Source organism: Miniopterus natalensis, chromosome 7 (assembly GCF_054644295.1).
Source record: "Miniopterus natalensis isolate mMinNat1 chromosome 7, mMinNat1.hap1, whole genome shotgun sequence".
NCBI lineage: Eukaryota > Metazoa > Chordata > Mammalia > Chiroptera > Miniopteridae > Miniopterus > Miniopterus natalensis.
The window spans coordinates 1,559,857-1,581,246 of record NC_142087.1 but is presented as its reverse complement, the minus strand read 5'-3'; the positions used below and the strand labels follow the sequence as shown (position 1 = coordinate 1,581,246).

The 21,390-nt window shown below is 39.4% G+C and overlaps 1 protein-coding gene across 1 annotated transcript in view; it reads left to right on the top strand.

Annotated features, from left to right (window-relative positions):
* Window positions 1-18,554, top strand: part of TXNRD3 (thioredoxin reductase 3) — a 32,800-nt gene extending 14,246 nt beyond the window's left edge. Inside the window, exons 7-16 of the mRNA XM_087818679.1 lie at window positions 568-710; window positions 2,110-2,225; window positions 3,205-3,430; window positions 4,591-4,683; window positions 7,237-7,313; window positions 7,883-8,039; window positions 11,893-12,000; window positions 15,562-15,657; window positions 17,764-17,898; window positions 18,104-18,554. Of these exons, the coding sequence (XP_087674805.1) occupies window positions 568-710; window positions 2,110-2,225; window positions 3,205-3,430; window positions 4,591-4,683; window positions 7,237-7,313; window positions 7,883-8,039; window positions 11,893-12,000; window positions 15,562-15,657; window positions 17,764-17,898; window positions 18,104-18,172 (1,220 nt within the window). The 3' untranslated portion in view covers window positions 18,173-18,554. The remainder of the gene's footprint in view (window positions 1-567; window positions 711-2,109; window positions 2,226-3,204; window positions 3,431-4,590; window positions 4,684-7,236; window positions 7,314-7,882; window positions 8,040-11,892; window positions 12,001-15,561; window positions 15,658-17,763; window positions 17,899-18,103) is intronic.
* Window positions 18,555-21,390: the final 2,836 nt, after the last annotated feature.

Here is a 21,390-nt window from a genome sequence, read left to right as displayed (position 1 = left end):
AATCTAATTTCACAAACTCCCATCCCAACTTCAAAAAGAAGTGGGTAAACATTTTAATACAAATGGTTGCAACAGTGAAGACTAGCCTCATTTATTCATATCATAAAACCACCGCCAGGTGAACCAAATGGGAGTAGCCTAGCCTGTCTGGGGAGGTGAATATGCAGTGCTCGCTGACATGAGCTTTGCTTCCCTTCACATGCAGAAGGCCACGTGCAACAGGCCCGCAGTGTGAAAATGTCCTTGGTGCTCCCGAGTAGAGATGATCTTCTTGCCTCATAACTTTGCATGCATGGCCGTAAGAGAGCTAGTTTTTCCCATTCTGTCCTCCATGGACTTTTTTACAGCTTTATTGTTTTCAGAACTATGTTTTTTTGCATGTTTCGTAATATAAAAGAGGAAGAAGTATAGACCATAACTGGTATAAAAGAGGTTTAGGTTGCTAATTATCTTTTGTTCATTTTTTGATTTTTAAAGCAATATATCATGTGGCTGATGTGGTTGTGTATAATTTACCATTTACAGTAAGATTCACTCTATGACTTCACCCTGGTTACTTATTTTCAGTGAAGCACAACTGGGAGACCATGGCAGAAGCTATTCAAAACCACATTGGCTCTCTAAATTGGAGCTATGGGATGTCTTTGAGGGAGAAGGCTGTGGCCTATGTAAATTCCTACGGAGAATTTGTTGAACACCATAAAATAAAGGTACTCTTTGAATATTTTGTCTTGTTTATTGCTTTTCCTTTACTACTGCTTATACTTGCCTTGAACTAAAGTTCCATGTCCATGTTAAGGACTGTAGCTAATGCATGCTAGGTTGTGTGTGCACCTGTATTTCCTCCATTGTTAGTGCATTTCACATGCCTGGATGAATTAGAAATTGCCTTTTAAAGAACTCTTAAAGTTATTTGCCTTTTGATTTCATTGCCATCTTGCAAGAGAAAATGTTTAAACAGTAAAAAAATCAAAATTTTAGTAGTGTTAGTTATTTTTAAAAATGAAACCTTAATTAGAATGTTAGTATATATTATTCATAAAAGTATTAATAAAAATAACATAAGAATTAGTGTATTTTATAAATTTATTTTTGTAACGTTTCTGTATTATAAGGTCAGTGTGTAAGGAAAATGAGACCATTTTGATGAACACAAAACTTTCAATAATCAAATATCATCCTCAACACCTCATTTGTTTTTGTACTCTGCTTTTGTAGCACAGTGTGCAATGATCTGACAGGATTGGAGGGTATTTTGTAGTCATTTCTTGTTTCTAGAAAGGTGTGAGGTGGTCTTTTTACAGCTACCCCTTTAGAGCTGTACATGGGCTGATTTGAATTGCATCATTCACATGAAATACAAGCCAGTCAGTTTTAGTTCTCAAACCATCATGGGTGGTCTGGTTGGTTGAATAAGCCAAGCATTCCCAGCCAGACCTACCTCTCCTATGCTTCCTTATTTAGTGATACCAGTGTCTTTCCAGTTACTCCAGCACGAAACTTCAGGTTCCTCCCACTTCACCCTCACAGCTTGCGCTTGTTTGTCTGCTGCAGAGCCCTGTCTCCAGGCTGCCCTCTCTGTATCCCACGGAAACCACCCCCTTATTAAAGGCTTTCATAGCTTTTTGAATTTTTAAAATGTGAATTTATTTATGATTTACTAGTATAATTGAAAATAAGCAATGAACAACCTTTGTTAATACTCCATAGCCAACTTTTCCTCTGACACATAACCTCTCCTGTCACTTCTTGCCACTTGCTGTTCCCCAGACTCCAGCTGCTTTCAGGCCTGTGCATTTTTATGTACTGTTCTCCCTTTAGGTTTCCATTTTTCTAAAATTTTTTCACTTTTCTCACCTCCACTTAAAATGTTACCACCTGTGAAGCCATTCTTGCCTAGCTTTCCAGTCCCCTACTCCACTCCCTTCTGGTATTTTGGTTAATATTTTGTAAAGACTTCTATTTTCTGTGGTGGTGCTTATCACACTGAATTATTTTTGCTATTTCTGTTGATGGGAAGCTCCATAGAGGGTGGTAACTAGGTTGTCCATAGTGTCTGGTACTTTGTAGTGTTGATTGAAAAGTGAAGTTTACTTTTCTTTTTTCAAGGCAACCAATAGAAAAGGACAGGAGACTTATTATACTGCTGAAAAATTTGTCATAGCAACAGGTGAAAGGCCACGGTATTTAGGAATCCAAGGCGATAAAGAACACTGTATTACTAGGTAAGTTTAAATAGGCCACTTAACTGAATTGTATTGTGTTTGTGTTTCCAGTTTATTCCCTGCCTATTTCACAAAGATTTGAATTGATGAATAAAGGCACATATATACAATGGAAGAAGCTACATAGTTAACAGTGGAGCAAAGAGAAAATAAGGTTAGGTAAATAATACGGTCAAATTTACTCACAAAAATATGCTGTATGTTTCTAGGTTATTGCTCTGGGAATTTGCCTCAACTTCCGAAAGGCCAAAGAGAAGAAGCCAATACAATTAGCTTTAGGTCTTAGTGCCTAATATAATAACAAGTCAGCTGATCAGGAGAATTGTGGCTATTCCTAATACTAAGGTTTAATAGAGATCTCCCCTGGATGGTTATACAGAGGTCAGTGTATAATGTAGTTCAGTGACTTTTCAGCTTTTTTTTTTTTTTTTTAAATATATCTTTATTGATTTCAGAGAGAGGAAAGGAGAGGGAGAGAGAGACATAGAAACATCAATGATGAGAGAGTCATTGATCAAGCCCGCAACCCAGGCGTGTGCCCTAACCGGGAATTGAACCCCTATCGCCTGGATCCTAGGTTGACGCTCAACCGCAGAGCCACGCCTGGCCGGGCTCCAGCTTTTTTGACCAGATGCACATTAAGAAATAAATTTTTTGTTGTGCTGTTACTCAGGTGAACACACACACGTATCCAAAACAAACAAAATAATATTTTTCTTATCACATATAATGTAGTCTAATGTTTTCTCTTCTGTTTTTTAAAAAACTTTGCTTGTGATCCACTAATTTGATTTTGAAAAAATGAGGGCTACTTCTTTCTCCATAGGAGAAACTATTACAAACTCCTAAAGGCTGTTTCTTCTAGTGTTTCTTCATTCAAGCCCCAAATTGCAATTCAGCCCACAAAAGACCATTGAAACCTAAGTAACCCATTTCATTTTTATTGCCTAGTATTCTTTTTCTTATTTTTATTTTTCAGTGATGACCTTTTTTCTCTGCCTTACTGCCCTGGCAAAACATTAGTAGTCGGGGCATCCTATGTGGCTCTGGAATGTGCAGGATTTCTTGCTGGTATTGGCTTAGATGTCACAGTTATGGTGCGGTCAATCCTTCTTCGTGGCTTTGATCAAGAAATGGCAGAGAAAGTGGGTTCCTATATGGAACAACATGGTGTTAAGTTCTTAAGAAAATTTATACCTGTGATGGTGAGTCTGAATGACATTTGGAATTCCTTTTATTTTCTTTTTTCTCTCTTTAACTTTTTATTTTACCCCTCCTTCATTTTATTAAATAAATTGGCCTGCACTCAATAGGAAACCTTGAAGATAGTGTTCCCACCTGGAATTCACAAAACTAGCCCCCATTTGTCCCTGTCTTCTCCTCCTCTGATAATGGAGGTGCCCTTGCTCCTCTCAGCTTGGATTTCCTCTTCTCTCACTGTTTCCCTCACCTCTCAGCTTTTCAGGGACATCCCATCTTCAGCTGATTGTCTTCTTTTTTTCCTCTACAGGCCTCTCAGTGTCTCTCATCTTTTAACAGATGAGCTCTCCCTTCCCTCTCTGCCTTTCTGGCTAGGTCCCCATTTTTCTTTTTCCCTTTACAAGAAAACTTCTGTTCACGCTACTTCTCATTTCTTACCTTATTTCCCACTGCCTCAGACTCAGCTGCTTCCCTTTCTGCCACCCCTTTGAAACTGCTTGTCACGTTCTGTATCCCTGTTGTCAAAGCCAGTGGTTACATCTCTGCCCTTATCTTACTGGGCCCCTGGCAGCATTCGGTGAAGTTGACATTCTTTCCATTTGAAGCATACTCCTTTCTCTACTCCGGCCCCACATGTGGTCCTGTGGTTCCACATGTACTCAACTTGTAAATATCAGAACACCTGGTCCCTCTTCATTTCTCTGCCCTCTTTACCTGGGCAGTCTTCTTTAGACCCACACTTTAACTTAATGCTGGTGGCTCTCAGATTTATATATCCTGCTCAGGCATCTGTCCTGAACTCCATACTCATTTGTGCAACTGCCTACTGAATATCTCCACTTGAATTCCTCAATGCATTTCAAATTTAATGACAAAAATTAAACTCTTGATTTTCTACCTAAATGTATTCCCTTGCTAATCTTTCTGGCCTATCATTAAATGATACTACAGTCCACACAATGTAAGCCAACACCTTAGTAAGCATCCCTTCATTCTTCCTTTTATGCTACCTCCAACTAATACATTAACTTAGTTCTACCTCCAAATTGTATCTTGTGGCACACATATACACACATGTAAACACCTACACAGATGTGTACACCCTAGGACCCATTTATTTTCTGTCCCCTTTAGATCGAATCATTACATTGTTTATCCTCACTAGATTCAACAGTTGGAGAAAGGTTTACCTGGAAAGCTGAAAGTAGTGGCTAAATCCACGGAAGGACCAGAAACTATTGAAGGAGTGTATAACACAGTAAGTTTTTATTTTATAAGCAGTAAGTGGTTGAACACACTCATAAATTAGCACAGAAGAAGCTTATGGGAAAATTATACCAGGCTTAACTTTTTTGGATTCTTTGTAAGAGTATAGTAAATATGGAAGGTAGGTAGTTGGCCTGTTGACATTTTTTTTTTTAATCCTCGAGGATATTTTTTTTATTTTCAGAGAGAATATGGAAGGGAGAGAGTGAGAGAGAGGAACATCTATGTGAGAGACATATCGATTGGTTTCCTCCCGTGCATGCCCTGACCAAGGCCGGGGATCGAGCCTGCAACCAAGGTACATGCCCTTGACTAGAGTCAAACTCAAGATCCTTCAGTCCTTGAGCCAATCCTCTGACCACTGAGCCAAGCTGGCTAGGGTGGTCTGTTGACATTTGATAATGGTATATGAAGAATACCATGCTAAAATACATGTATATGTGTAACTATGCATAGAATAAAATCTGGAAGCGGATATATCTGACTGTTATTAGTATTTAGTTCAGGGGCATTAGATACCTTATACATTTCTGCATTTGAATAGTTTTGCAATAAACATTGAATCTTTTATAATAAAAATAATAAATATATTTTTATTTTTAAAAAACAAACAGTATGAAACATCCAAAAAATGTGAATAGTCCATGGACTGTTTTGGATGGCAACAATTCTAATTCAAATTGCTGATGTTTGGATATCAACATTTCTTTTGTAAACTGTAGTTTGTAGTTTTAACACAAACTATACATTTATGTTTTATATACTTTTATATACTTTTTTTAGTTAAAAAAAATGTAGAGAGTCAACAAAATAAAAAATATATTAGAAAATAAAAGGTCTTACTTGATAATTTATTCTTAGATTCTTTTGAATTTTCTTTGTACATATTCATATTTGTAAATAACAGTTTTGTTTCCTCTTTTCCACTCTCTTCCTCGTTACTTCTTTTTCATGCATAAGTACACTAGCTAGGACCTCCAGTACATTGTTAACCAGAAATGGCTATGGTGGCCATTCTTGTCTTGTTCTCAATATCAAAGGAAAGTTTTCTGTGTTTCATTATTTAAGAATGTTTTCTGCCTGATCAGTGTGGCTCAGTGGTTGAGCGTCAACCCATGAACCAGGAGGTCACAGTTTGATTCCTGGTCAGGGCACATGCCTGGGTTGTGGGCTCGATTCCAGGGAGTGTGCAGGAGGCAGCTGATCAATGATTCTCTCTCATCATTGATGTTTTTCTCTCTCTCCCTTTCCCTTCCTCTGTCTGAGATCAATAAAAAATATTAAAAAAAAAAAAAATGCTTTTTCCATATCTATTGGGATGATTAAGTTGTTTTCTTCTTTATTCTGTTAAAATGGTGAATTACATTGATTGTTTTTTGCATGTTAAACCAAATTTTTATTTTGGGGACAAACTGGTCCCAAATTTGGTCATGATCAGTTATCTTTTTTATATATTGTTATATTTGAATTTTGCATTTGTGTTCATGAGGATATTGACTTATAATTTTATTTAAATATTCTTGTTTGATTTTGGTACCAGATATTTATGCTGGCCTTATAAACAGGAGTTGGGAAGGCTCCCTTCTCTTTTTTCTGGAAGAGTTTGTGTACCACCAGTTTTATTTTTTACTTATGTGTTCATTAGACTTTACAAGTGAAGTCATCTGGATCTGGAGTTAATTAATGGGAAGTTTACAAATTGTGAATTCAGTTTCCTTAATGAGTATAGGATGTATTAGTCAACTAGGGCTGCCATAACAAAATACTACAGATAGGGTGGTTTAGGCAAAGGAAATTTAGTTTCTTACAGTTCTGGAGGCTGGAAGTCTGAGACCAAAGTGTTGGTAGAGTGGTTTCTTCTAGTCTTCTCTCCTTGGTTTGCAGGTGGTTGGTTGCCTTCTCTCTGTGTCTTCACGTAATTGCACCTCAGTCTGTGCTGTGTGTGCTAATAAGAACACTAGTCATATTGGATTAGGGCCTACCCTAATGGCCTCATTTTTCCTTAATTACCTCTTTAAAGGTCCTGTCTCCTAATCAGTCACATTTTGAGGTATTGGGGATTAGGACTTCAACACATGAATTGGGGGGCATAATTCAGCACATAACAAAGGGTTATTCAGATTTGTGTGTACGTTTGGTAAATTGTGTCTTCCAAGAAGTCTATTTTGGGCATGTACTATACTGTATGTTTGAAAGTTACTAAGAGAGTAGATCTTACAAATTCTTATCAAAACATAAAATTTGGAACTGTGTGGTGATGGATGTTAACTAGACTTACTGTGGTGATCATTGCACAATATATACAAATATCTAATGATTTTGTTATATATCTGAAGCTAGTATGTTATATATCAATTATACCTCAATTAAAAATGCATTTTGACCTCAAAAAAAAAAGGACTCTATTTTATCTAAGCTGTCAAATTTATTGGCATAGGGCATTCACAATAGGTTTTAGTATTTTAATGTCTGAAAGATCTATAGTGATGTTCCCACTCATTCCTGATATTGATAATTTGTGTTTTTGATCTCTCTCTAAATATAGGTTTTGTTAGCAATTGGTCGTGATTCCTCTACAAGGAAAATAGGCTTGGAGAAGATTGGTGTCAAAATCAATGAGAAGTATGTATATGTGGGATCATTTCTCTGTTGATGCACAAAGCAAAATGTTTCTACAGATCACCTCTTAAAATTCTCATTTAATTACTAAGGTGCAAAATTTTAATGCTTTAAATTTATATTATAGGAAGTACTGTCCCAGCTCTGTGTTATCAATTTTTTCATTAATCAATCAGTAACTATTGTGTGCCTTAAAGAGCTCATGCTTGATTTAAAAAAAAGGTGGAAATGTATTCACCTACTATCTGATTTAGAGTGAATTTTATGTCCTTGGTCAGGCAAGGAGAAAAATATCAAAGCTCTAAGTGCAATTCTCGGGGGAAATTTGGGAATATCCTCAATATCCAAAAAACAAGCATGGTTTCATCAACTAGCAAGGTGTTTTCTTTTGGAGCTACAGATACCTTTGTTATTGTAAGCTATTGGTCTTATAGGCAGGTAATGATGTCAGGTGCATGAGTTCTTAGAGGGAGGTCTTTTCTCTATGCACTTAGTTCTGTTAGAATAGTGTTAGTCATCCAGCAGTACAGAGTTAGTCATAATATATATTTTTTCCTTTCAAAATCTAATAGGACTGGCAAGATACCAGTAAATGACATGGAACAGACCAATGTGCCCTATGTTTACGCTGTTGGGGATGTTCTGGAAGGTAAACTTGAGCTCACTCCTGTCGCCATACAGGCAGGCAAGCTGTTGGCTCGAAGACTTTTTGGGGGTCGTTTAGAAAAGGTAAGTTTTTTACTGTTTTGTTTTTTGTTTTTAATATAATCTTTATTGATTATAGAAGGGAGAGGGAGAGAGAGAGTTGAAACATCAATGATGAGAGAATCATCATTGATTGGCTGCCTCCTGCACGCCCCAGACTGGGGATTGAGCCCACAACCTGGGCGTGTGCCCTGACCAGGAATAGAACGGAGATCTCCTGGATCCTAGGTCAGTGCTCAGTCACTGAGCCATGTCCGGCCGGGCCTTACTGTTGTTTTTGAGGTAATATGTAAATAAAAATTATGACTTTAAGAAAATCAATACAAATAAAGTGTGTGTGCTTGTTTTGCAAGTAAAGGGTTCTTCCCAAATAAATCATTTGCAGTTGATTTATTATTTACTAATGGTTTTCAAAAATATTTTTTTAATATCTGTATGTGTAAGGTGTTGTGCTGGGTAATATACAAAGGATTGGCACAGTTCCAGTGCCAAGGGGCTTACTAGGTTGATGGAGGTCATGAATAAGAGGAGAAGCAATTAATTCTTACTGAAGAGATCAGTAGAGGCCTCCCAGGTGGACAGTGGCACTGTCTCAGAGTAGGAGGGACACTCAGAGTGGATCAGGATGCTGGCCCTGGCTTCAGTGCCTGCTTAGTGTGTTAACCTGGACAAGCCATTTCACTTCTCTTCACCTCAGTTTCACCATCTGCAAAGCTGATGGTGTGAATCAGGTGATTTCTACAGTCTCCTCCACCTTTCATAGTCTTTGATTAAAGATCTGGGATGGGCTTTGTAGGATGAGCAATCTAAAATTGAGGAAGCAAAGGGCTCTTTTGATAAGTAGATAATTCAAAGAAAAGCCCAGAGCTCGGCAGTGCTTGGCTTTTTCAAGGACTGTGAGCAGTCTCAGGAGTCCCCAGCTGGGGTAGGCCATACTCTGCTACATCAGGAGCACTGTGGGCGTGCGGAGGTGTTGGTGGATGACGAGTGACTGAGGAGGTGGTTTTCCCAGGTGGGCGTCAGGAATGCTAACCATTCTGTTACACACAAAGAATTGTCTTAGCCACAATTCTTACAACATTTCGAGGTGGATGCAGGCAGAGCGATTGGTGATAGAGGAGTACAACTGGAAATGAGGCTGGAAAATTGATTTGGTACCAGGTCATCAGAAATCTGTGATGTGGCAGTAAAGAATCAGTAGGGCCTTCTCTAGGCAGTGGGAGCTGTTGAAGATCTTTATTTTCCCCAGCGTTTCATTTAGAAAGATGTCAAACCACAGAAAGAACAGTAGCAATCACCCATATTATCCTTTCACTCAGATTTCCCAGTTATTAACACTTTGCCATTTTTGTTCTCTCCTTTTCTGAAGATGTGTGTATGTGTGTGTATACAATGCATGCAAATTTTTGTATGCTGAGCTATTTGAAATAAGTGGCAGATATCAATGATGTTTTCCTCCTGAATACTTCAACACGTATCTCCTAAGAACAAGGATATTCATCCACATAACCACAGTTCCATTACTGTAGCTGAGAATTCAACAACAATGCAGTAATAATTCACATTTCCTCAGTTGTTCATTAGTACATATACATGTGTTTTGATTCACACAGTACATGCTCTTCTGTAGTCCTAAGTCTTTTAACCTGCTATGGCCCCCTGCCTTGATTCAGCTGTTTGTTTGCTTGTTTTACTTTTTATGACTGACTTTTGATGAATCCAGGCTACTTTTCTTATAGAATGTGTCTTGTAGAATGTCTCACATTCTGAATTTCTCTGATTGTTTTTGCATGATTAGGTTAAGGTGAAAAGTTTTGGGGCATCCCATATTCTTCATAAGGGATGCAGGTGCCTTGTAAGGTTGTGAATGAAGACCTTGTACACGTGTGGGGACATGGCACTGCTGATGTTAATGGGTGGGGCCAGGAATGCTAAATGTACAAAGAAGAATCATCCCATCCAAAGTGCAACAGCATTTCAAGATGTGTGGAAGCAGAATAGTTGCCTAATGCTTTAAGAAGTCAGTCGTGGTGGCTGTCAGGTAGAGAGATTAGAAGACACACCAGTGTGTGTGTGTAAAAAGAGAGGGTAAAGGTACAGGACTGAAAGGAAGGCTACAGGTAGGGCAAGATGAAGTCAAGTTCAAGTGGAGGAGATAGTATAAGATGTGGAAAGAGTGTTTTAGATGAAAGGGAGGAAAGTTGAGGAATTACCTGTTGATTTTTCTTCATTGATACGAAACAGGAGACAGAGGCATCTGTTGAGGATGAGGCTTCCACTATAAGCCATGGGATATGGGACCAGCTGCTGGTCAATTAATGGACTAATGGGCATTTGATGGCCTAAGAAGAGCCAGAAAACCAGGCAGTCCACGTGGTTATGTGATTTTCTCTATCCATGTTGGAAAAAAGAACACAAATGCTTCATGATTTGCCATTAGCAAATGTAAAATGGAATGAGAGCGTAATTTAAGTTAAAGACTCTAGGCTGATGCGTATGGTACACAAATCCCTCATTGATGGAAGTGTACCTGTGATGTTTTGATGTGTTTTTCTTTTTGGGTAAAATAGAAAGTCACTCAAACTAGGCAGACTGAAGGAGTTTCCATAAGGATGAAACAGATGAGTAAGTCACATTGCAGTGACTTAGAACAAGGACCGTGCTAGTGCTGGGCCTCACTGCAGATGGAGCAGGGCCGGGCATGGGTGTCACAGCTGCTCTGGGGCCCTGTACCTGGATGGGGGCTTCACAGGATGCCCTTTCATTAGCCTAACTTGGCCACAACTCTGTTTTTTCCTGTCACACGCCACCTGGAGTATCCTCTCTTGCTCCTGGTTCATTTTCCTAGAAAAGAAACAATTGATGAAGCCAACCTTTTTTTACATAGGTAACTGGCCAGCTTATAGATTACCTTTCTTTGGGTTAGATGTCACCCCTGACCCAATAAGCTGTAACTTGTTCTCTGGGGTTTGGGGGACATGTTGTGCTCTGGGCAGTGTCACCCCCTTGAGGGCTATGGATGGGCAGACACAGAGATGTTCATCCCTGGTTATACCCTCCATTCTTTCTCTGACCCTGTACACTGTTTTCTCACCACACACGCACTGTGATGATGCTTGTGCCAACATGTTCCAACTCTTCACATCGTCACAAACACACTGTCTTCTCTAGGCAGGGATGCCACTTGCCCTGGCGCTCGCTTTCCCATGGGCAGATGCATGGAGCTGCTGGAAGATTTTATGTAGGGTCCAGAGTCTGCAGTCTTCCTGTGCTGTATTTCAGTCAGATAAGGGCTCTGAGGGGTTCCTTGGTAACCATGGGACTCATGCAGTCCTGGTCCCCAAGTACATATGTGTACTTGACTGTCCCCTTGACTGTCCAGGGCAGTCACTCAGCCCTACACTATTGAGCTGCTGCTTTGCTCACCATCTCAGGACAGCATTAAATGAAAAGGCCAAGGGTGGTCTAAGCTTCAGGTGGAATAGTGTAATCCTCTGTCACCTGGTAGAGGTGCTTCAGAAAAGTAGGGTCCACATGGGAATGGAAGGAGAAAATTTTAGAAAGTGTCTGTAGGGGCCACAAAGTGCAGCACCTCCTCCTGTACTGAGTGGTTTGCAGACCAGAAGTCTGAGGATAGGGCACTGGGAGAGCTAGTCCTGGTCGTCAGTCACTGGCCAGCGTGTGGCCTCTGCCCTGTAGTCAGGCTCGCCCCATCCATCCCCTTTAGTGTAACTTAGAATTCCCTGAAGTGATGATGTGTCAGAATCAGTTACACTGAACTGGACTTACTTAGTTCCCTTTTATAAATGTATGCGATAGAGATTTTTGCTGTAAAAAAATGTGTCACAAAATAACATGTACTTTGTTTATCTTTCAGTGTGATTATGTTAATGTTCCAACTACAGTGTTTACTCCCCTGGAATATGGCTGCTGTGGATTATCTGAAGAGAAAGCTATTGAAATATATAAAAAAGAGAATTTAGAAGTAAGATTGTGTTTTGTTTACTTTTTAAGAATCTTTAGAATCAGCTGTCTTCTCAGTCATTTTTTTATATTGTCATTTTGCAAGTTGTTATAATGGTTATATTATAGGAAATCATCCTGTTTTAGGAAAATTAGATTAAATAATTTGAACCCTGTCTCTCTTGCAAACTAATAATAATATAGTTGGGGGAAGAGAGATGTATAAGGTATGCACTAGGACTTTTGAATTACAAGTAACAAATATCTACTTGATTAAGCTTACATAAGGAAGCACAAGTTATTATGAGATCTTTTGGGAATTCAGGAAGGTCTCAAGGCCTTAGGACGGGCTAAGAACCAGGAATTGGAAGACTGTCTCACTTTTTTCTTTTACTTGCTTGGGGTTTGTGTGTGCACATGCAGTTCATTCCTCTGTTCCTGCAAATAGACCTTATTTGCTCCTGGAATGCACATAGCAGCCAAAATATGGCCTTTCTTTTGTTCCCCAAGTTTATCTGATATTTCTGGTCTTAAGAGGAACTGATTGACTTACTGTTTCTTAGTCTTAGTTCTGAACTGGTCTGAGTTGGGTCAGCCATCTAGCCACTTCCATTTGGTATGATGGTAGCAAGACTCATGGAATGTCAACATGGCTCTGGGAACCTTCACTGTCGATGGACTCTAGGTGGGGAAGATGGGCAGGTCCCAAGGTTTTTGTGGGCTGTGGGCCATTCAGACTCTGACAGAGGTGTCCACACATTTTGTTCCCACCTCCCCTTCACCACTGTCCCTTTTAAATACAACCACCTTATAAATATTCTCTTACATTTTGGTGGGTGGCTTGAGTGTCTTTTTTCTGCACACCCTCCCAACATAGTAGGGATAGGGAGAGAAAAAAAGAGTTAGAGGATTATTACTACTTGAGGTTTTAAGCAATAGAGGTGAAATTTCAGTTCTCTCCCTCAAAGACAATTTCTTACTGGGAATTTCTTTAAACCATAGCACTGATATTTCCTAGTTAAATGGCCTAATGACTTTCTGAAACTCTTACTTACACTTCTGGTGTTGGGAAATGTATGATTAAAACTTTATAATGTTATTTTAGGTGGTTGCTTTCAGTGAGACATTTACATTATAAAGGACATTGTTCAGTGTTTATGATGATCTTGTGATAATGAGTCATCCTTTTTTTTTTTTTTAATATATCTTTTTTTTTTTTAAGCATATCTTTATTGATTTCAGAGAGAGGAAAGGAGAGGGGGAGAGAGAGAGAGAAACATCAATGATGAGAGAGTCATTGGTCGGCTGCCTCCTGCACGCCCCCTACTGGGGATCGAGCCCGCAACCCGGGCATGTGCCCTGACTGGGAATCGAACCCTGGTTGCCTGGATCCTAGGTCGACGCGCAACTGCTGAGCCACTCCTGGCCGGGCGACCCAACCTTTCTGCAATGGTGAATGTTCACTTGGGTGTTGGAAAATTGATGGTAACAATTATGGATTTAACACTTTGTTGTAAGACTTTTTTATATTAATGAGAATTAGGATAGACATGCAGGAAGAATGTAGAAGGCCATATCCTAGTTAAAAAAATACCTTTATAGGTAAAAAGTTTCCCAGGTTTGTGGGATTTCTTTAAGGTCTTCATCCTAAGGTTCATTGCAGCTCAACTCACATGCTTTATATATTTATTTATTTATTTCACTTGACAGAACTGAAAATTTGATGTATTAGTATTTTTTTTAATTCCTGTTAAAAAGAAATTGGAGGAAGTCTCTCAAAAATACATGTACGATATTTTTTAAGTGAGGAAATCAAGGTAAAAAGAGAATGTAGAAAAAATAAGATGATGTTAGAAAAAAAATTAATTTGTTGGTTCACAAAATCAATGCTATAAAGTCTTACAGTCCTGCTTTAGGATTATGCCGAAAATTGAATTTAACCCCTAAGCTTCCTACTACCTGTCTAGAAGAGGGAGAATTGAGAGATATTTCTTAATGTTCTTATAAAAGGGGCATTGAGGTATGGTGAATAATACCTTTAAAATACATCATTAGTAAATACAGTAATGGATTTTACAGGAGTGTTTATTAGATCCAGAACTGCAGTCCCATGACACAGTGCCACAGCACAGTATAATAAAAAAGCAATTCCTAAAGGGGCCAAAATAGGGCTGTGCTCTCTGTTGTCCTGACTTAATACAAAGTTTTAGAGTACAGGCAGACCTCAGAGATATTGAGGGTTTAGTTCCAGAACACTGCAAGAAAGAGAGTGTTGCAACAAAGTGAGTCACATGAATTTTTTTGGTTTCTCAGTGCATATAAAAGTTATGTTTATACTGTAGTTTATTAAGTGTGCAATAGTATTTGTATCTTAGGGAATAGGGAGGCCCAAGGAGAGGGAGAGATGGGGGAACACCCACTTAGTGGAGCAGTGAGAACACACACATTTATCAATTAAGTTTGCCATCTTATATGGGTGTGGTTCATGGCGCTCCAAAACAATTACAATAGTAACATCAAAGATCACTGTTCACACATCCACATCACCATAAAAAACATAATAATAATGAAAAAGTTCTAAATATTTCAAGAATTTCCAAAATGTAACACAGAGACCAAGGAGTAAATGCTGTTGGAAAAATGGCACTGATAGACTTGCTCTTCCCAGGGTTGCCACAAACCTTAAGTAAAATAATGCAATATGTGTGAAGCACAATGAAGCGAAGCACAGCAAAACGAGTGTGCCTGTACAGTTGAGCAAAATAATCTCGCTGCGGCTTCCTAGCATCACAAGATTGTGTCTTACCACTTGTAGCTAGCCTAGGGAAAGATCAAAATTCAAATTCTGAAGTACCGTTTCTACTAAAAGCATATCACTTTCGCACCATCATAAAGTCAGAAAATCGTAAGTTGAACCATTTTAACTCGGGGACCATCTGTAGTTTAGAATTCGTTTCTTTATCCTGGCACCAAACATTAATCTGTTGCCTTCTGTATGGAGAGATGAGGAGGAACAACATTGGGAAAATGTAGCTGCTGTGAGCAGGATGGAGGTCACATTGTGTTTTGCTCTGGGTCTTAGATGATTGTGCCAGATTGAGGAGCCTGAGTGGTATATTTGGGGTGCTGGGGTGAAGGCTTTAAAGTAGCATAGGTAATGTTCTTAGTATCTTTTAATGGGGTTGAACTGTTTTATCTCTTCTGCTTTTCCTAGATCTGGATTGAAAATGAACCTTGTAGGCAAGTTATGAACTTGTCACAGCAGGATCTAAGTATTTATCTTTTCAATTCACACACAGCCTAGTTCATTGCCTTGGATGGCAATACTCTATAAATGTTTGAAAACTGAATTTAGTTATTAGATTTTTTTTTTTTTGGCATAACAATAGAGCAAAACAAAGGTCAGCACACTTGTTCAGGTGGTATTTTAGGAGCTCTGGTTACATAAAGTTGGGATTGTGGAACTTTAAATTTCTGAAAGCTGTTATAGAGATTATCGTGTTTATATAATTAAAGAGTATACCAAGGAGTGATTTTCATATATACTAATCTCGGCCTCTTTCTCTCTCTCCTTGTCTTCCAGGTATATCATACTTTGTTCTGGCCTCTTGAGTGGACAGTAGCCGGCAGAGACAACAATACTTGTTATGCAAAGATAATTTGCAATAAATTGGACAATGTACGTAATATGATGGGAAGCTGAAATGCTGTAATTTTAAAATGTAGCTTTTATTCTAGTATTTGGGTTTTTACAGTCTCTTTAAAGGTAGTTTTCAAGGAAAGGCAATAAATCCTTCAAATTATTACCCAGGTAATGCTTTTGCAGGGGTTGAACAAGTGATAGATTGTAATTGAGGGTTACCAGTACCTTCTCAAAATAATCATTGAAAGTTGTCTCTTCCCAGACCTAACTCGGCAGTTTAGAGCTAGATCATCTGAAAATTTTGATCATCAACTAATAAAATGTAAGGTGTATGTCTGTGTGCGTTTTGTCAAGTGAATGTGTATCACAAACCTTTTTCAAGGAGATGCTTACACAAAGTGAAAACTGTAATTAATGAACTAATGCCTAATGAAGCCATTCATTAAAGAAGAATCAGTGGAGGGGACAGTCCACTGTTGGAGGCTTCTGCCTTCCCTGTTATTGAGGTGAGCATGAAACTGATAACAGATGCCCTGATTATTGGAGTTTAAAGCACAGTTTATTTAGGACTGGTTTTATAAAGAACACTGAGGGTAGAAGAAGGCAGTGTTAGCACTTGGGTGCCTCCCTTTTAAAGAGTTCATAACTTATCTGGGGAGATAAAACATAAAATTAGGTACATATGAACAGCAACAGCTAACATGTAAAGTTGACAGTAATCTGAGGTTACTGCCATGAAGTTGTGAGTGCCTTTCCAAAAGGAGCAGGCAGAGACTGCACGGAGGCCCCTAACGTGAGCAGGATCCCCATTTGCCCCCCACACATGTGCTCACTGTCATCAGTAGAGCTTATTAATTTCTTTTACTCCTGTCCAAATTTCTGTTTCTAGTGGACCATCCTACTATGTATTTTACTGTGGCTATGTGGTAAAAATTGTGCATTAGGTTTTCCCTCTCACAGAGCCTGCCTTCATTTTCATTTTTAAATGGGGGTTTTCATCAGATGTTTTTACTCTGTCTGGGTTGCCTGCCTTTTCCCAGTTTGCTGTATGTACAATGCACCGCCTCAGAGATTCCATTTCAGTCTCCTTTTGTGGGGCCCTGGGAACTCCACGTTTCACCCAGAGCCCCTGTGGCCAGTGACTGTCCTTGGAGAAACACTGCTCCCGGAGCTCTCCATTTCAGCACCCACCAGTTGATGTGGATGAGTTAGCTGCTTTGAACCATTGTTCTTTCTCTAGAATGTGAGGAGGCAAAAACTTCCGCCAGCTTCAAGATCTCTGATGCCCTTTCTCTCTATCTGTTGTACACTTTTACTATTGAAGATCAAAACAATAATAGAGTCTGATGAAAAAACACAGACAAAAGGACAGCCTAAATGCAGTGTACCTTGGAAAGACACTGAATCTTTTTAAAAAATATATTTTTATTGATTTTTTTAGAGAGAGAGAGAAACAACAATGTGAGAGTGAAACATGGATCGGCTGCCTCCTTCATGCCCCCTTCTGGGGATTGAGCCTGCAACCTGGGCATGTGCCCTAACTGAGAATTGAACTGGCAACCTTTCAGTGCATAGGACAGTTTCCAACCAACTGAGCCACACCGGCTGGGGCTATACTGTGAATCTTGCTTTCTATCTCAGTGGTCTGCTCATCACATGTGCCTTGCACCTACCAACATGTAATCCTGGGGAAATGCCCTGCCCACCAGCTACTCCTTGATCTTCCCTTAGTTATGTTGGGAGCCAGGCTACTTGCTTCCTGGACCAGGAATCACTGCAGTGCCAGTGAGACCTACTGCCTTAGAATTATTCCAGTGTTGGACTTTAATTCAGATTTGTATGTTGTTTAGCACTATCTCAACATAGTTCAAACATTTCTACCATACAAACTAATGAGCTTCATGTAGTGGGTAAGTTGCTTGTTTCTAGTAAATCTGAGTGCAGATTACTCTGGATGTGCATTTATTGGCTCATTTAACAGATTCGTACAGTGGCTCAGTTTCATGGTAATGTTCTATGCTGAGTTCAACATTGGTTCTTGTAGTAGATGCTGTCAGTCTGAACTGTGAACTTGCAATGATTAGATTCCTATTTAGTTCATTAACCTACTGGGCTTCCCTTTGTTTTGTTTCTCTATTAAAGAACCGGGTGATAGGATTTCACATTCTTGGGCCGAATGCCGGTGAGGTTACTCAAGGATTTGCAGCTGCAATGAAATGTGGGCTCACGAAGCAGCTACTTGATGGCACCATTGGAATTCACCCTACATGTGGTGAGGTACAGAAACGGGAGTTTTTTTAAGTTGACTTCAGTGGGTTTAGTTTGAAAAACTGTTATTGAAGCACATTGTCAAAGTTTTTCTATTAGTAACTACTATGCATATTTTAAAGGAGAATAGATGTAATGTTCAGAATGTGTTTTCTTAAAGCAGTACTGAAATATTTTTGGCTAAACACAAATTTATTTTCTTCCTTTCGAACAGGTATTCACTACTTTGGAAATAACAAAGTCATCGGGACTTGACTTCTCCCAGAAAGGCTGCTGAGGCTAGTCCCACTGCTATCTAGTCTCCCTTGTCTACTCCCATTTCTTTCAAAGATAACGCTCTCAGATCAAGTGCGTGGGGCCCAGTGCAGGGCTTTCTTCACAGCACGCAGATGAGAACATAGACAAGGAGACGGGCAGCAGCGGGTGTCTGCTCAGCAGTCTCAGCTGACTGGTAGAGGCGGTTACACTGCTTCCTTGACGTCTTAGCTCGGAACCTCCATGTGAAGTGAGCTAAGACCGATGCTCTTTCAAGTCAGAGCTGAGCTTTTAATCACATAACTAATCTAAATCAATTTTTCTGGTTGCAAGGGTTTTTATCTCCTTGCTTTTGTTGTTTCTATGAAAATATTTTCTCAGTTATGAAACTATAAAATGGTGATCTTCCAGTGGCGTGGAATTCACATGTGGTCATTGGTGAGTAGTGCCTGTGGAAATGCCCTCAAGTAGCTGGCTGCAGAGGACTGGGGCACATTAGTAGAAAGTTGCACACACTAAATAGAGTTTAGTAAGCTGTTTTCTCCTTTGAGTACATTTTTACCCACTGCTGGGAACATACCTCACGCTTCACTCTCTCCTGGTTTCCTGATGGTAACCACGTGGGAGCCATTTTCCCCTTAGTGTCTCTAGACTGAGCAGACTATCTCATGTCAGAGAGAGATGCTTGTAATTCTTTTTCATGTTATTAAGAGTAATATTAAAAAGTTTTCTGTACTGTATTTAACTTTAAAATGACTCAGTCTGCAATCTATTTAATTATAGTCAAATGAACAGGTGATATTAGGAAATTCCATTTGAATTTATACGCCTGTCAGCATCTAAAAGGCCCTTGCAGTGGGAGGCCTATCCCAGTCCTTGGAAAACCTTGTTTTCTTAAGGAACATAGCACACAGCAGCCTAACTCAAGGCTCTTTTAGATAGCACTTGCTCTCTTGAGCAGTGCGCTAGCCATTAACCCACTGCCGTAGGATTGAGTAGTTCTATGGTCAGAATTCTAAGAATATGTTTTAAGAGAAAAAAATCTAAGCCAATAAACAATTGGGAACTCCTTCTGTAGAGGGGACATTTTGCTGCCCTCTCTGGAGGCAGAGAGTGGAGTGGGAATAGGGACCCAAAGATTAACTGACATGGAATCCCATTATTGAGTTGCTTTTTTATTGGGTAAAGTAAAATATAAATATAACTGTCAAAAAAGTGAGGCAGGGTATGATAACTGCTATAACTGATGTGGAACATTGTAGTGGGAAAGGGGAAGATGTTATTTCCATTGGATGTGAGGTAGGGGTGGGATAATTGAACAGAGTTTACTGAAAACAGCTGGATTGCAACTGATCTTGAGGGATGACTAGGGTTTCAAAGATACGGAGAAGGCTCCGAATGATACTTTCAATAAATTCAGATAAAATACTAGATAAAATAATTTAAAAATTTTCTTCCTGAATTGCTGAGCCACATGCACATACACAATTAAATGTTTCCAGAACCCCAAATGAAATGAAACCAGGAAGCATAGAAGTCTTTAGTCTGCTTTGCATTGGGCATAGGACACTAACCTAGAGCCCAGCCTACCCAGGTCGACTTTCTAATAAGATCTGTGTGTAAAGCTGGGACCCCAGTGGGCTATTACCGCCAGTGGAAGGGTGATTAAAATGCACTTTGCTTCATAGAAAGAGGCAGCAAAGAAAGTTTTTAAAATACGTTTTTATTGATTTTGGAGAGAGGAAGAGAGGGAGAGAGACAAACATCAATGATGAGAGAGTAATTGATCGGCTGCCTCCTGCATGCCCCATACTGGGGATTGAGCCCACAACCCGGGCATGTGCCCTGACTGGGAATCGAACCGTGACCTCCTGGTTCATAGGTCGATGTTCAACCACTGAGCCATGCCGGCCACGTGCAGCAAAGAAATTTGCCGGTCTCCTCACTGGTGTGGGTGGGAGAAAATAATCCACACAAAGAATCTGTAACCACTATGCAGGTTATAGGCCATTGGAATGGCTGGTTATGTTCCCTTAGTAAGAAGGAGGGAAGACTTGGATACAAACTTGTCTGTAACTGGCTCCCCCAAACCCTTCTCCCTGCTCCCTGCCCCTCCTTACTTTACCTCTTTCTCTACCTTTCTCTCTTCTCTCCTGGAGTAAAGACGAGCTCTATAGAATGGTGCGAGATCCACTTTACCTGGAGGATACACCTTGTATAGATATAATAGTATAACAGATGCATATAGATCTACAAGAAAATACTAACATCCTCCATTATAGTACAGATTTTAATGTACCTCACTAATTTATTAGATCAAACACAAAAAATATCAGTAAAGATACAGTTTTGAATAGCACAATTTACAAACTCAGTTTAATGAACTTCTAAAGAAGACTATTTAACATAAATAGTTACTCATTGCAAGTGCACATGGAATATTTATGAAATTTTGCCAACTCAGCAAATTTCAAAAGACTGGTATCATATGGAGATTTTAGCTGTAGGACTAACACTAAGAACCCAGAGACCTTACAATCCATACAGTATGATGAAAGTGGAGTATGGAGTATTGTGAGGTGAGTGAGGGGTTAATGGGAGCTCAAGCTAGAAAGAGGAGGGTTAGAGCCAGGAACCAGTCACAAGAATCAGGGAATTGTGGAAAGATCCTGGACTTTGAAGAATAATAGACTTGCGAATGCCCAGTCCCATGACTTACTAGATGTATGAAAAAATAAATTGTTTAACTTTTTCTATTCATTTATTAAGTGTTGACAGTATTGGGTGTTTCACAGACTTATAACAATTGAATATTTATTAAGCTTCCAACTGTAATATAGCATATTGGTGTAGAGTATCTTGGCTTCCACTATGATGAGTAGGAGCCTTATTTAAGGAAAGCTCTTACAGACACACAACAGTATAGCCAATAGATAGATAAAGAGACCTATTGACAAATCTGTGCTTTGGCAGACATCACTATAATAGGCCGCCTCTGAGTTGAGCCCCAGGTTGGATTCTCCAACTATGGGTAGTCACATCCTTGTATAGTCCCCTCCTGTAATGTACCAAGGTTGGTCTGTGTGACCAGTACATGTGGCAGAAGTGATGGTTTCTCACTTTTAAGATTATTATCAAAGGACTGCAGCTGAAGTTTTGGTCACTCTCATGCACTCTCTTGGATCACATGTTCTGGGAGAAGAGAGCTGCCATATCATGAAGACTCTCAGGAATCCTATGGAGAGG